This window comes from Oryctolagus cuniculus, chromosome 19, assembly GCF_964237555.1.
Source record: "Oryctolagus cuniculus chromosome 19, mOryCun1.1, whole genome shotgun sequence".
Classification (NCBI taxonomy): domain Eukaryota; kingdom Metazoa; phylum Chordata; class Mammalia; order Lagomorpha; family Leporidae; genus Oryctolagus; species Oryctolagus cuniculus.
The window spans coordinates 54850359-54866190 of NC_091450.1; the positions used below are offsets into that span (position 1 = coordinate 54850359).

At 43.9% G+C, this 15832-nt stretch overlaps 1 protein-coding gene and 1 long non-coding RNA gene across 9 annotated transcripts in view; one reads left to right on the top strand and one right to left on the bottom strand.

The window, feature by feature from the left end:
- The window catches only part of LOC103346531 (uncharacterized), a 328438-nt gene that overhangs the window by 99059 nt on the left and 213547 nt on the right, over positions 1-15832 (top strand). The window lies entirely within an intron of this gene.
- Positions 1-15832, bottom strand: part of LOC138843157 (uncharacterized) — a 103582-nt gene that overhangs the window by 63350 nt on the left and 24400 nt on the right. For 6 of the 7 annotated variants that reach the window (XM_070063821.1, XM_070063818.1, XM_070063819.1 and 3 more), the window contains exon 7: positions 3482-6216. In XM_070063821.1, coding sequence (XP_069919922.1) covers positions 3482-3667 — 186 coding nt within the window. In that variant the 5' untranslated portion in view covers positions 3668-6216. The remainder of the gene's footprint in view (positions 1-3481; positions 6217-15832) is intronic. The other variant, XR_011384397.1, reaches the window with a different exon arrangement.

Here is a 15832-nt window from a genome sequence, read left to right on the forward strand (position 1 = left end):
CACTAAGAGACTATTGAAATTCAGAGTAGAGTTAGGTAATGAGCCAGGATAAAAAATCAAGTTTTTGTATACACAGACAATGTCATGGCTGAGAAAGGAATTCAAAGACCAATCCCGTTCACATAGCTACAAAGAAAATAAAAAGCTTGGAATAAATTTAACCAAGGATGTTCAACATCTGGGAATCACAAAAGATTAAAGAGAGAGATACAAGAGGACACCAAAAAAAAAAAAAATGGAGAAGCTTCTGCCCTGCAAAAGAAAACACTCAGCCAAGTAAAGAGGCAACTAACGGAATGGGAGAAATTATATGCAAAGTATGCAACTGATAAAGCATAAACTAAACTACAAGAAACTTTCAAAAAATTCAACTACAGCAAAACAAACCAACCACTCAGGAAATGGGCAAAAGGCTTCCACAGGCATATTTCAAGAAAGGCAATCTAGGAGAAACAGTGACTTGATCAGCTCTTGTCCTGACTATTGACGTACAATGTAATACTTTATCCATTTTAGTATTTTTTTGTTTTGTTCTAGTACTATTGGTTGAACTCTGTAATTAACACACAATTATTCTTAGGGGTTTAAATTTTAACTGAAAATTGATCCCTGTTAAATATAAGAGTGGGAATAAGAGGGAGGAGATGTACAATTTGGGACATGCTCAAGCTGACTTGCCCCAAATGGTAGAGTTAGAAACATACCAGGAGATTCCAATTCAATCCCAACAAGGTGGCATGTACCACTGCCATCTCACTAGTCCAAGTGATAATTTCACTTCACAACTGATCACACTGATAGGTCTAAGAGTCAAAGGGATCACACAAACAAGATTAGTGTCTGCTAATACTAACTGATAGAATCAAAAAGGGAGAGAACGATCCATCATGGGAAGCAGCATACACAGCAGACTCGTAGAATGGCAGATGTCCTAAACAGCACTCTGGCCTCAGAATTAGCCCTTAAGACATTTGGATCTGGCTGAAGAGCCCATGAGAGTATTTTAGGCATGGAAAGCCAAGACACTCTGGAAAAAAAAAAGAAGACCTAGATGAAAGATCTCTGCAAGTGAGACCCCAGTGGAAAGAACGGAGCCATCAACGAAGGACGTACCTTTCACTGAAGGGAGGAGAAAACTTCCACTTTGACTATGACCCTGTCGGAATGAGATCAAAGTCGGCAAACTCAAAAGGCTTCCAGAGCCTTGGCAACTCATGACTAGAGCCTAGGGAGATTACTGACACCATAAACAAGAGTGTCAAATTGTTAAGTCAACAACAGGAGTTACTGTGTCCTTACTTCTTATGTGGGATCTGTCTTAATGCGTTGTCCAATGTGAAATAATGCTATAACTAGTACTGAAACATTATTTTACACTTTGTGTTTCTGTGTGGGTGCAAACTGATGAAATCTTTATTTAATATATACTGAATCCATCTTCTGTATATAAAGATAATTGAAAATTAATCTTAATGGAATGGGAGAGGAGCAGGAGATGGGAGGGGTGTAAGTGGAAGGGAAATTATGTGGGGGGGGCATTGTAATCCATAAACTGTACTTTGGAAATTTATATTTACTAAATAAAAAAAAGAAAAAGAAAAAAGAAAAAAAGAAAGGAAATCTAAATGTCCAACAAACATATATAGAAATGCTAAGGATCACTAGCCATCAGGGAAATGCAAATCATTTCTACAATGGCCTTGAGCATGTGAGGGAAAAGGCACCCTAATCCACTGCTGGTGGGAATGTGAACTGGTATTGTCACTGTGGAAGACAGTATCGAGATAAGTCAGAAATCTGAATACAGACGTAGCATATGAGGCAGCCACACCAGCTCTGGGAATGCACCCAAGGGGAATGAAATCAGCATACAAAAAAAGAGTTCTCTCTGCCCCCATATTTACTACAGCTCAATTCACAAGAGCAAAGATACACCATCAGCCAAAATGCCGATCCCCTCAAGACTGAATAAAGACATTACGGGCTATGGACACCATACATGCGTCTGCAGACTGCATAGCCTGGCTATTGTGCATCCTACTGCAATAAGCATAGGCCTGTGAAAGCCTCTCTGTCTACACAATGATTTCATTTCCTTCAATATGTTCCCAGTAGTGGGTACACCCATACAGTTTTCCATGTTGACAGGACCAACTTCACATGAGAAATTGTATTGCTCTACAGGTATATATTACAGAATACAGACATCGGACCCATAAACCCAATTTTACCTTCAAACACTAGAACAGCAAAGTAAATCTTAAGAAACTGGAAGCAGGAAAATGATTCAAATGCAAATAAAGTCAATGGCATAGAAAATATCACAAAAGACATTCAGTGAGACCAAAATACAGTTCTTGAAAACTCAGTGAAACTGACAAAAGAGGAAGCAGGGGAAAAAAGGAGAACAGACTCAAATGACTGGACAACAGAGAGGACAGAGAGGACATCACTACCAACCTTGCCAAAATAATAAACCAAAAATACTAGGGAAAAACCAGGCACGGGGATTTGGTCAACCTAGATAGAGTGGATTGATTCTCAGAAAGACGCAAACCGCTAAAACTGAATACAGTAAAACAAGAAACTCTGAATACACTTATAATTTGAAAAGAGACTGTAGTTGCACGGAAACAGAGACAAACAAAAAAAGACAAGAAGAAAAGTCCAGGACCAGATGGCTCCACAGGTGAGAACTCCACTTAAAAGATAATTAAAATCCGTGATTCGCACACCCTCCCAAAAAGGGGATGAAGAGGAAAAGCCTTCCATTTCATTCCATCAGACCAGCATTATCCCAACATCACAAACAAGCACATCACAAAGAAAATGGCACACAAATATTCGTCATGAATGTGTCATATGCCTCAACAAAATATGACTAGACGCCATCCAGAAGCACAACCAAAGCTTAGCACACTGTGCGCAACTCAGAGTTACTCCAGAAATGCAAGGATGCCTACCATACAAAATCAATCTATCACAGAACAGACCAAACATGGGGAAAACCCGCAACTATCCCGACAGACACAGAAAACCTATTCCACAAAAACTCCCGTGACTTGTGCGATACTAAAAAACAATTCATCAAATTAGGAACGGAAGGTGCACCTCGGCCTGACAAGGCTCTTTCATGAAAAAGCCACAGAGCGCTAACATCACAGCCAATGCCAGGAACCCGAAACTGTCCTCCTAGACCAGGACACAGACACGCACTTTCGCTCTCATTCCTCCCGACAACACTCACAGGTCTAGAAGGGTGGCTGGGCCTCAAAAAACAAACAGATGGGAATGCAGGGCCCTTCCGGGAGGAGACGGAGCCACCTCTGCTCTCGCACAGCTGCTCACACCCTGGGGACCCCTCCAGACCCTCCGCACAGCATGACCGCGATTCCACCCACACCTTTGGGACCCAAGAGCAACAGGCACGCCTGCAGCCAAGACCCCCAGTGGGAAACCCCAACAGCCGCGCATCACTCACCTCCAAGGGGAGTGGGGGGGCGGTCTGCCGGTGGGACAGAGGTCCGCGAAGGCCGTTGCTTCCCAAAGGGGCCGAAGAAGAGAAATGCGCCTGGGAAATGGCACGGAAGCCTCGGACCTGCACCCTCTCCTGTTCCTGGCCTGACCCTGGGGCCGCTGGGTCTCCCTCAGGCTCTGTCAGCAGCATCAAGGAGGGCTCCTCTCCCCACCGCTTGCGTGGGCTCCCGGGCAGGAGCAGACGCGGCGCTAACTCCCAGCGGAGCACTGCGGGGCAGTTGGGGCCAGGTGTGTGGGTGCACTTCCGGGTCACAGCGCCAGGCTCAAGCGCAGGCGCACTCCCCACGGGTCGTCACCATGGCACCCCAGGACACATCTGCACACTGCTGCATCCACGCAGTGATCCAGGGACGCAGACGCTGATAGCCCACGTTCTCTGGAGCCCACGCTCATTGTAATCCATAAGCTGTACTTTGGAAATTATATTCATTAAATAAAAGTTAAAAAAATTTAAAAGAATAACAATACTCACTTTTCACTTGCTCCCCAGGTAGGACCTCTGTCCCTATTGAATAGTAATATGAGAATTGACTGCAAATTCTCTCCCCAAACTGTACTCTATGTTGTATGTTTGCGTGGGTGCAAATTGCTGAAGTCTATGATTAGCATAGAATTGGTTTTCTATATATAAAGTCATACTAAAAATGATCCATAATGAAGAACGAGATGGGAGAGAGAATGGGAGCTGGGATGGGGGTTGGAGGGATATGGGGAAAGAACCACTATAGTCCTAAAGTTGCATCTATGTAAAAATGTATTCATTAAATAATAATAAAAATTTAAATTTAAAAAAATGCTCAGGATCACTAGCCATCGGGGAAATGCAAATCATTTCTACAATGGCCTTGAGCATGTGAGGGAAAAGGCACCCTAATCCACTGCTGGTGGGAATGTGAACTGGTATTGTCACTGTGGAAGACAGTATCGAGATAAGTCAGAAATCCAAATATACACATACCATAGGAGCCATCCACTCCAGCTCTGGGAATGTACCCAAGGGAAATGAAATCAGCATACAAAAAAGTTCTCTCTGCCCCCATATTTACTACAGCTCAATTCACAAGAGCAAAGATACACCATCAGCCAAAATGCCGATCCCCTCAAGACTGAATAAAGACATTACGGGCTATGGACACCATACATGCGTCTGCAGACTGCATAGCCTGGCTATTGTGCATCCTACTGCAATAAGCATAGGCCTGTGAAAGCCTCTCTGTCTACACAATGATTTCATTTCCTTCAATATGTTCCCAGTAGTGGGTACACCCATACAGTTTTCCATGATGACAGGACCAACTTCACATGAGAAATTGTATTGCTCTACAGGTATATATTACAGAATACAGACATCGGACCCATAAACCCAATTTTACCTTCAAACACTAGAACAGCAAAGTAAATCTTAAGAAACTGGAAGCAGGAAAATGATTCAAATGCAAATAAAGTCAATGGCATAGAAAATATCACAAAAGACATTCAGTGAGACCAAAATACAGTTCTTGAAAACTCAGTGAAACTGACCCTACGTTTATACACATGAAACAAGCAAAAAAGAGAACAGACTCAAGTGACTTAAGAAGAGAAATGACAGAGAGGACATTACTAACAACCTTACTAAAATAATAATCAAAAAACACTATGGGAAAACGAAGGCACAAGAATTTGGTCAATGTAGATACAGTGGATTGATTCTCAGAAAGAAATAAACCCCAAAAATGATTGTAGTCAAACTAGAAAATGTGAATATACTTTTAAATTGAAATTAGACTGTATTAGCAGGGAAACCAAAAAAACAAACACAAAAAAATGAATAAAATTCCAGCACCACAAGGCTTCACCAGTGAGAACTCCCACTTACAGGGTAATTAAAATCCATGATTCACAAATCCTTCCAAAAAGGAGATTAAGAGGGAAAACATCCAATTTTCTTCCATCAGAACAGCATTATCCCAACATCGAAAACAAACACATAATAAAGAAAGTGGCATATAAATATTGTCATGAATCTGTCATAATCCTGAACAATTGCCAAATGCGATCCAGAAGCACAACCAAAGCTTAGCTCACAGTGCGCAACTGAGAGTTACTCCAGGAATTCAAGGATGGCTACCATACAAAATAATGTATCACAGAACAGAATCAACAAGAGAAAAGCCCACACATTATCCCTACAGACACGGAAAAACTATTTCACAAAAACTTCCATTACTTTCTCCGATATTAAAAAAAAATCATCAAATTAGGAACGGAAGGTACACCTTGGCCTGACAAGGCTCTTTCATGAAAAACCCACAGAGCACTAACATCACACCCAATGCCAGGAACCCGAAACTGTCCTGACCAGGACACAGACATGCATTTTTGCTCTCGTTCCATCAACAGTCTCAGAGGTCTAGAGCAGGGCAGCTGGGCCCTCAAAAAGCAAACAGAAGGGAATGCATGGCCCTTCAGGGAGGAGACCCAGCCACCTCTGCTCTCACACAGCTGCTCGCACACTGGGGACCCTTCCAGACTGTCCACACAGCACAACTGACTGTGACTCCACCTGCACCTTTGGGACCCAAGAGCAACAGGCACACTGACAGCCAATACCCAAAGTGGGACACCGCAACAGCCGCGCGTCACTTACCTCCAAGGGGTCTGGTCTGCTGGCGGGACAGCCATTGCTTCCAGAAGGGGCTGAAGAAGAAAAATGAGCCTGGGAAATGCCGCGGCTGCCTAGGACTCACAGCTTCTCCTGATCCCAGCCTGACCTTGGGGCTGCTGGGTTTCCCTCAGGCTCAGCCAACAGCATTGGGGATGGCTCCTCACAGCTTATGCATGCTCCTTGGCAGGAGCAGATGCAGCGCTGACTCCCACCTGAGCACTGTGGAGCATTCGGGGCTGCGTGAGTGGGTGCAGTTCCAGGTCACAGGGCAGGGCACAGGCGCAGTTCCCATGGGCTATTTTAATGATTCCACAGGACACTTCACTGCACTGCTGCATCCAGGGCCACTTCCAGTTTGCATCTCCTGCTCCAGGTTGTGACCCAGGGAGGCAGCTGCTGATGGTCCAGGTACCCTGGACCCCATCTCCCTACCTTGTGGGAGTCCTGAATGGATCTCCTGCCTCCTGGCTTCTGCCGGGCCCAGCACTGGCCCTTGCCACCTCTTGGGGAGAGCAGCAGTGCAAGCGGCATCGCCAGCACACTCTCTTGATCTGAGTGATCATCCATCTGAGGGTTCACCCCCCAGGTAGCTACAAAGGCCGGGACTGGGCCAGGCCAAAGCAGAAGCTGGGACTTTATCCAGTGCTCCATTCTGGGTTCAGGGGCCTAAATCCTTGGGCCGCCTCCCTGTTTTCCCAGGTGTGTTAGCAGACAGCTGGATCCCAGGGGAATGGCTTCCGGGAGGATCAGCACTTTGAGGTGTGGGTAAAGCCACTGCCCCCAGTGCCGGCATCCCATATGGGCGCTAGTTCGAGTCCCGGCTGCTGCACTTCCGATGCAGCTCTCTTCTGTGGACTGGGAAGGCAGTAGAAGAGGCCCCAAGTCCTTGTGCCTCTGCACACATGAGGAGAACCTGGCGAGGCTCCTGGCTCCTGGTTTCAGATCTGCTCAGCTCCACCCTTTGCAACCAATTGCATAGTGGACCAGCAGTTGGAGAACCTCCATCTGTCTCTCCCCCTCTGTCTCCCTCTTTCTCTCTCTGCCTCTCATCCTCTCTGTGTGTAACTCTCAATGTCAAATAAATAAATACGATCTTTAAAAAAGTTAAAAAATTAAAGAAGGAAGACATCACATGCCTCTAAGGAGCCATCAAAAGCAGACAGTCCACTTAATCTAGAGTCACAGAATAATGAAAGAAACCACCACAGCGAAGGAAAAAAAAAAGAAGAAACCAAAGAATATCTCCACAATGCCAAGCAACAAACGCAGAAACCGAGGAAACAAGAACAAAAAAGACATTATGATGTGCCCAAATGAACAAGACACCCCAATTCAAGATAATGAAGATGATGAGATAACAGAAATGCAAGATACAGATTTCAAAAAATTTATAAGAACATTTAGAAGTTCTCAAAAACAAATTCTTGAACTACAGAAATCCTTAAGGGACAGGATACAAAATCTCGTGAAAATGAAATCTTAAGGAGGAATCAAAATTAAATGAAGCAACTAGTAGAACAGGAAAGTGTGATAGTGAAGAGAAATCAAAATGAAATGAAGAATTCAATAGATCAAATGACAAACGCATTAGAGAGCCTTAAAAACAGAATCAGTGAAGCAGAAGAGAGAATACCAAACTTAGAAGACAGAGCACAGGAAGATATACAGCCAAACCAAAGAAAAGAAGAGAAAATTAGAAATCTAAAAAAAATTACCAGGAATCTACAGGATACTATTTAAAAAACCAACATTCGGGTTCTAGGAGTTCCAGAAGGCATGGAGAGAGAAAAAGGATTAGAAGGCCTTTTTTTTAGTGAGATACTAGCAGAAAACTTCCCGGTTTGGAAAAGGACAGAGACATCCTAGTACAGGAAGATCACAGAACCCCTAATAAACATGACCAAAAGAGATCCTCACCACCAAACGTTGTAATCAAGCTCACCACAGTAAAACATAAAGAAAAGATTGTAAAATGTGCAAGAGAGAAATGTCAGATTACTCTCAGAGGATCTCCAATTAGACTCAGAGCAGAGTTCTCATCAGAAAACCCACCAGCTAGGAGGGAATGGCAAGACATAGCCCAGGGACTAGAAAGAAAAACTGCCAGCCCAGAATATTATATCCCGCAAAGCTCCCATTTGTGAATGAAGGTGAAATAAAGGTCTTTCATAACAAACAGAAATTGAAAGAATTTGTCGTTACTCATCCAGCCCTGCAAAAGATGCTTAAAGATGTAAGTAAGTGAGTAAGTAGTTTGTTACATACAGGCACACATGAGTACACAAATACACATATACAGACAGAAGACTGCTGTCCCAAAACACCTGACTGCAGAGTTTAGGGTCACCATCACTTGACCAGAAGGCTCAGGGTTAATCCTGGGTGCCTCCTGAACCCATCATGAAGGGGCCACCGCCTCAGCTACACCCTTACATGCTGTACCGAGGGGCACAGGAGTGCATGAAGGTGTGTGGATTCCTGCCCGGCCAGGCCACCCTCACTGCACGTGACCTGTGTGGCCCTAGTCTGCAGGGAGCTGCCCCATGGGGCTGTGCCCTCTACATTCCCTCCTTCTCACCATTAAACAGCCCAGCGAGGCAGGCTGGGAAAATTGTAGGACACCTGGTGCCACTTAGTACAGCCACTAATGCCATCAGGTGACCTTGACAGACAACAAATTACAAGGACTTCTTGGCTCCACGTGGGGGGCCTCCGCATCCAGGCAGAGCCTTGTAGCAGGAGCACTTTGGGAACACATGTGCAATGCACACAGAGGAACATGGGAGGGTATGGTAGGAATGAATGAATAAGGGCCTCTGGCTTCTTGCTTCCATGAGTCAGTGTGGCCCTGTGGTGACAGATAAAGAAAGATCGGCTGTGGTTCCCTGGCGGTAAGTATCTCAGCAAGAGGACCACCCATGTTCAAGGCCAGTATCTCCCTCCAGACCCTCCCCTTGCCCACCGCCTTAACACAGGTCAAGCTGCATGGCTGGAAGAAATCCCAAGCAAAGACGTGAGCCAACACTCTGGCCTTTCTGTCCTGGTGGACGCTCAGTCAGGGAAGAGTTATCCTTTCACTAAATCTTGCCCTTCACAGCTCAAGCTGCAGATCCTCTCTGTTAAGTCTGTCCCCCTAAAGTCAACCAAACCACACTCAGACCTGACCAGAGTAGCTACAGATCCCAGGGGGGCTCATGCTCAGGACAGCTGAGGACATGAAGACCACCACAGAGGCCACGGATCCTGCCAAAGGTGGGCTGCAAGTCTGAACCACAGGGGGTGTGAGCAGTGCGATGACAGTGCGAGCCACTGCTCAGAGGAAACCAATTCAAGACCCAGCCCTGGCACAGCCACCAGATGCCGGTGACACAGCTGTCATAACAGCTCATCTTCTCTCCTAGGCCAAGCAAGGATGCACCCCAGAGCTTCTCGCCACTGCCACAGCAGGAGCCCTGCTCTTCCTGGCGTGAAACAGCACGCAGGGACTGCACTGGTCTGCAGCCAACAGAAATGTGGTACACATCACTCCTCTCCTGGATGCCATTCCCAGCCTTGGGGCCACGGTTCAACTGTGGCCAGACACGAGGTGGTAGTGGCAACAGGGAGGACACTTTATCTGCACCTGTCACTGCATGAGCAGCCTTATCCTCCTCTGGCCAAGCCAAGCGCTTGGGAGCTGGAGCCGAGGGACTGCAACAGGAGTGACAGCTGCTCTGAATGGGCCTTGTCATTCTCTCCCTAGCATGTCACCCACTAAGAATATTTTTACTGTTAGGCCTCAGCTAAGGGATATTATCAGAACAAGTAGGCGAAGGCGTAGAAAGACAGTCGACGAGAAGGCCCTTTTACTGAAGTAGTTACAGACAACTTGCTTAATTTGAAGAAAGGAATGGTGGAGCACAGGAAGCACATGGAAATCCTAATACACATGACCAGAAAGATCTTCACCATGAAGATGGTATACAGGGTTGGTTCAATGTTCGCAAACCAATCAATGTGATATACCACATTAACAGACTGCAGAAGAAAAACCGTATGATTATCTCAATAGACGTAGAGAAAGCATTTGATGAAACACAACACCCTTTCATGATGAAAACCCTAAGCAAACTGTGTATAGAAGAAACATTCCTCAATACAATGAAAGCAATTTATGAAAAACCCACGGCCAGCATCCTATTGAATGGGGAAAGTTGGAAGTATTTCCACTGAGATCTGATACTAGACAGGGATGCCCATTCTTACCACTGCTATTCAATATAGTTCTGGAAGTTTTAGCCAGAGCCATCAGCAAGAAAAAGAAATTAAAGGGATACAAATCGGGAAGGAAAAACTCAAACTATCCCTGTTTGCAAATGATATGATTCTTTACTTAGGGGACCCAAAGAACTCTACTAAGAGACTATTGGAACTCATAGAAGAATTTGTCAAAGTAGCAGGATATAAAATCAATGCACAAAAATCAACAGCCTTTGTATACATAGGAAATGCCACAGCTGAGAAAGAACTGCTAAGATCAATCCCATTCACAATAGCTACAAAAACAATCAAATACCTTGGAATAAACTTAAGCAAGGATGATAAAGATCTCTATGATGAGAAATCTTAAAGAAAGAAATAGAAGAGGATACCCAAAAATGGAAAAATCTTCCATGCTCATGGATTGGAAGAATCAATATCATCAAAATATCCAATCTCCCAAAAGCAATTTATAGATTCAATGCGATACCAATCAAAATACCGAAGACATTCTTCTCAGATCTGGAAAAAATGATGCTGAAATTCATATGGAGATACAGGAGACTTCAAATAGCTAAAGCAATCTTGTACAACAAAAACAAAGCCAGAGGCATTACAAGACCAGATTTCAGGACATACTACAGGGCCGTTGTAATGAAAACAGCATAGTACTGGTACAGAAACAGATGAATATGAGTTTAACCAACTCATATTAGACAAAGGACCTAAAACCAACCCCTGGAACAAGGACAGCCTCTTCAACAAATGGTGCTGGGAAAACTGGATGTCCACATGTCAAACTATGAAGCAAGACCCCTACCTTACACCTTATACAAAAATCTACTCAACATGGATCAAAGAACTAGAGATGCACCACGACATCCTGAAACTAATTGAGAGCATAGGGAAAACCCTTCAAGATATTGGAACAGGTGAAGAATTCCTGAAGCAGACCCCAGAGGCACGAGTAATCAAAGATAAAATAAACAAATGGGATTACCTCAAATAGAAGAGTTTCTTAACAGCAAAGGAAACAGTCAGGAAAGTGAAGAGGCAACCAACAGAATGGGAGACATTATTCGCAAACTACAAAACAGATAAAGGATTAACAACTAGAATCTATAAAATGATCAACAAACACCACAAAATCAAAACAAACAACCCAATAAAAATGGGCCAAAGACCTTAACAGATATTTTTCAAAAGAGGAAATCCAAGTGGCCAACAGACACATGAAAAAATGCTCAGGATCCCTAGCCATCAGGGAAATGCAGATCAAAACCACAATGAGGTTTCACCTCACTCCGGTTAGATTGGCTTACATACAGGAATCAACCAACAACAGATGCTGGCAAGGATGTGGGGAAAAAGGGACACTAATCCACTATTGGTGGGAATGCAAACTGGTAAAGCCACTATGGAAGACAGTTTGGAGAATACTCAGAAACCTGAGTATAGCACTACCATAGGACCCAGCCATCCCACTCCTTGGAATTTACCCAAATGGAATTAAAGGGGAGAAAAAAAGAGCCATTTGCACCTCAATATTTGTTGCAGCTCAATTCACAATAGCTAAGACATGGAATCAACCTAAATGTCCATCAACGGATGACTGGATAAAGAAACTATGGGATATGTACTCTATGGAACACTATACAGCAGTAAAAAAAAACAATGAAATCCAGGCATTTACAACAAAATGGAGGAATCTGGAACACATCATGCTGAGTGAAATAAGCCAGTCCAAAAGGGACAAATATAATATGTTCTCCCTGATCAATGCAACTAAACGAGCATCTAAAATGATACCCATTGAAGTGAAATGGACAATACGAGAGACAATGACATGATCAGCCCTTGTCTAGACTGTTGAGGAACAACTTACTATTTTATTCCTTTTAGTATTGTTGTTGTTGTTGTTGCTCTGTTTGTTCTACATAAGACCAGTGGTTGAACTCTGTAATCAATGCACAATCATTCTTAGGCATTTAAAATTAACAGAAAAGTGATCTCTATTAAACATAGGAGTGGGAATAAGAGAGGGAGGAGATATATAGGTTGGCACATGCTCACTCGGACTTACCTCCAATGGTGGAACTAGAAATGTGCCAGGGGATTTCAACTCAATCTTACCATGGAGGCAGGTACCAATGCCAGCACACTTGGTAAAGTGATAAGTATAAATACAAAACTGATAAAAAAGATAGGGTATGTGTCAATTAGATTTCACAAATAAGACCAGTGTAAGCAAATAATGAAGGATAGAATTAAAAGGGAGAGAATGATCCTGCGGGGGAAACAGGACACACAGCAGACTCATAGAATGGCAGCACTCCTGCCTCAGAATCAACGGGACAGCTCATAGCAAGAGTCTCCGGTGATTGCTGACATCATAAATAAGAGTGCCAATTGTTAAATCAACAACGGGAGTCACTGGGTACATGCTCCCCACGTAGGATCTCTGTCCTTAATGTGTTTTACTATGAAACTTAAAAACAACACTACTAGTCAAACAATATCCTATACCTTGTGCGGTTGTGTGAGTGCAGCCTGTGAAATCCTTGCTTAGTATATACTAAGCTGATCTTCAGAATATGAAGGTAATTGAAAATGAAACTTGATTAAGGGCAGGATGGGAGAGGGAGTGGGAGAGGGGAGGGCCACGGGAGGGAGGGAGGTTGGGGGGGGAAGCCACAACAATATAAAAGTTGCACTTTATAAATTCACATTTATTAAATAAAAAAATAACTATATAACAAACAAAAAAAAGAAAAAGAAAAAAAAGAACTTAATACTTTACACTTTTAGTATTTTTTATGTTCTACTTAAAACTATTGGTTGAACTCTGTAATTAATACACAATTACTCCTAGGTGTTTAATTAATGCTATAACTGGTACTCAAATAGTATTTTACACTTTGTGTTTCTGTGTGGGTGCAAACTGTTGAAATCTTTACTTAATATATGCTAAATTGATCTTCTGTATATAAAAATAATTGAAAATGAATCTTGATGTGAATGGAAGGGGAGAGGGAGTGGGAGAGGGGAGTGCTGTGGGTGAGAGGGAAATTATGGCGGGGGGAAGCTATTGTAGTCCATAAGCTGTACTTTGGAAATTTATGTTCATTAAATAAAATAAAATATATACAAAAAAAAAGAGAAACAGATGATAAACCAATGGAACAGAATGAAAACATCAGAAATCAATCCAAACATCTACAGCCAGCTTATATTTGATCAAGGATCCAAAACCAATCCCTGGAGTAAGGACAGTCTATTCAATAAATGGTGCTAGAAAATTGGATTTCCATGTTCAGAAGCATGAAGCAAGACCCCACCTTTCACCACACACAAAATCCACTCAACATGGATTACAGACCTAAATCTACGACCCGACACCATCAAATTATTAGAGAACATTGGAGAAACCCTGCAAGATATTGGCACCGGCAAAGACTTCTTGGAAAAGACCCCAGAAGCACAGCCAGTCAAAATCAAAGTTAACATTCGGGATGCATCAAACTGATAAGTTTCTGTACTGCAAAGGAAACAGGAAAGTTGAAGAGGCAGCCGACAGAATGGGAAAAAATATTTGCAAACTGTGCAACAGATAAAGGGTAAATAACCAGAATCTACAAAGAGATCAAAAAACTTCACGACAACAAAACAACCAACCCACATAAGAGATGGGCCAAGGACATCAATAGATATTTTTCTTTTTTTTTTCCACAGGCAGAGTGGATAGTGAGAGAGAGAGACAGACAGAAAGGTCTTCCTTTTGCCGTTGGTTCACCCTCCAATGGCCGCCACAGCTGGCGCGCTGCAGCCAGCGCACTGCGCTGATCCGAAGGCAGGAACCAGGTGCTTCCCCTGGTCTCCCATGAGGTGCAGAGCCCAAGCACCTGGGCCATCCTCCACTGCCTTCCTGGGCCACAGCAGAGAGCTGGCCTGGAAGAGGGGCAACCGGGACAGAATCCTGCACCCCGACTGGGACTAGAACCTGGTGTGCCAGTGCCGCTAGGCGGAGGATTAGTCTAGTGACCCGCTGCACCGGCCTTAATAGATATTTTTCAAAAGAAGAAATCCAAATGGCCAACAGGCACATGAAAAAATGTTCAAGATCACTAGCAATCAGGGAAATGCAAATGAAAACCACAATGAGGTTTCACCTCACCCCGGTTAGAATGGCTCTCATTCAGAAATCCACCAACAACAGATGCTGGTGAGGATGCGGGGGAAAAGGGACACTAACCCACTGTTGGTGGGAATGCGAACTGGTCAAGCCACTCTGGAAGTCAGTCTGGAGATTCCTCATAAACCTGAATATAACCCTACCATACAACCCAGCCAGCCCACTCCTTGGAATTTACCCAAAGGAAATTGAATTGGTGAACAAAAAAGTTGTCTGCACCTTAATGTTTACTGCAGCTCAATTCACAATAGCTAGGACCTGGAATCCACCCAAATGCCCATCAACAGTAGACCGGGTAAAGAAATTATATGACATGTACTCTATAGAATACTATACAGCAGTCAAAAACAATGAAATCCGGTCATTTGCAACAAAATGGAGGAATCTGGAACACATCATGCTGAGTGAATCAAGCCAAGTCCCAAAGGGACAAATATCATATGTTCTCCCTGATCGGTGACAACTAACAGATCACCAAAAAGGAAACCTAGTTAATTGAAATGTACACTATGAGAAACAGTGACTTGATCACCCCTTGTCCGGACTGTTGATGTACAATTTAATACTTTATCCCTTTCAGCATTTTTTTGTTCTACTTAATACTATTGGTTGAACTCTGTAATTAACACACAATTATTCTTAGGGGTTTAACGTTAACTGAAAAGTGATCTCTGTTAAATATAAGAGTGGGGGCCGGCGCCGCGGCTCACTAGGCTAATCCTCCGCCTAGCGGCGCTGGCACACCGGGTTCTAGTCCCGGTCGGGGCGCCGGATTCTGTCCCGGTTGCCCCTCTTCCAGGCCAGCCCTCTGCTGTGGCCCGGGAGTGCAGTGGAGGATGGCCCAGGTGCTTGGGCCCTGCACCCCATGGGAGACCAGGAAAAAGCACCTGGCTCCTGGCTCCTGCCATCGGATCAGAGCGGTGCGCCGGCCGGCCGCGGCGGCCATTGGAGGGTGAACCAACGGCAAAGGAAGACCTTTCTCTCTGTCTCTCTCTCTCACTGTCCACTCTGCCTGTCAAAAAAAAAAATATAAGAGTGGGAATAAGAGAGGGAGGAGATGTGAAATTTGGGACATGCTCAAGCTGACTTGCCCCAAATGGTAGAGTTAGAAATGTGCCAGGGCATTCTAATACAATCCCATCAAGGTGGCATGTACCAATGCCATCTCACTAGTCCAAGTGAACAATTTCAGGTCACAATAGATCATAATGATAGGT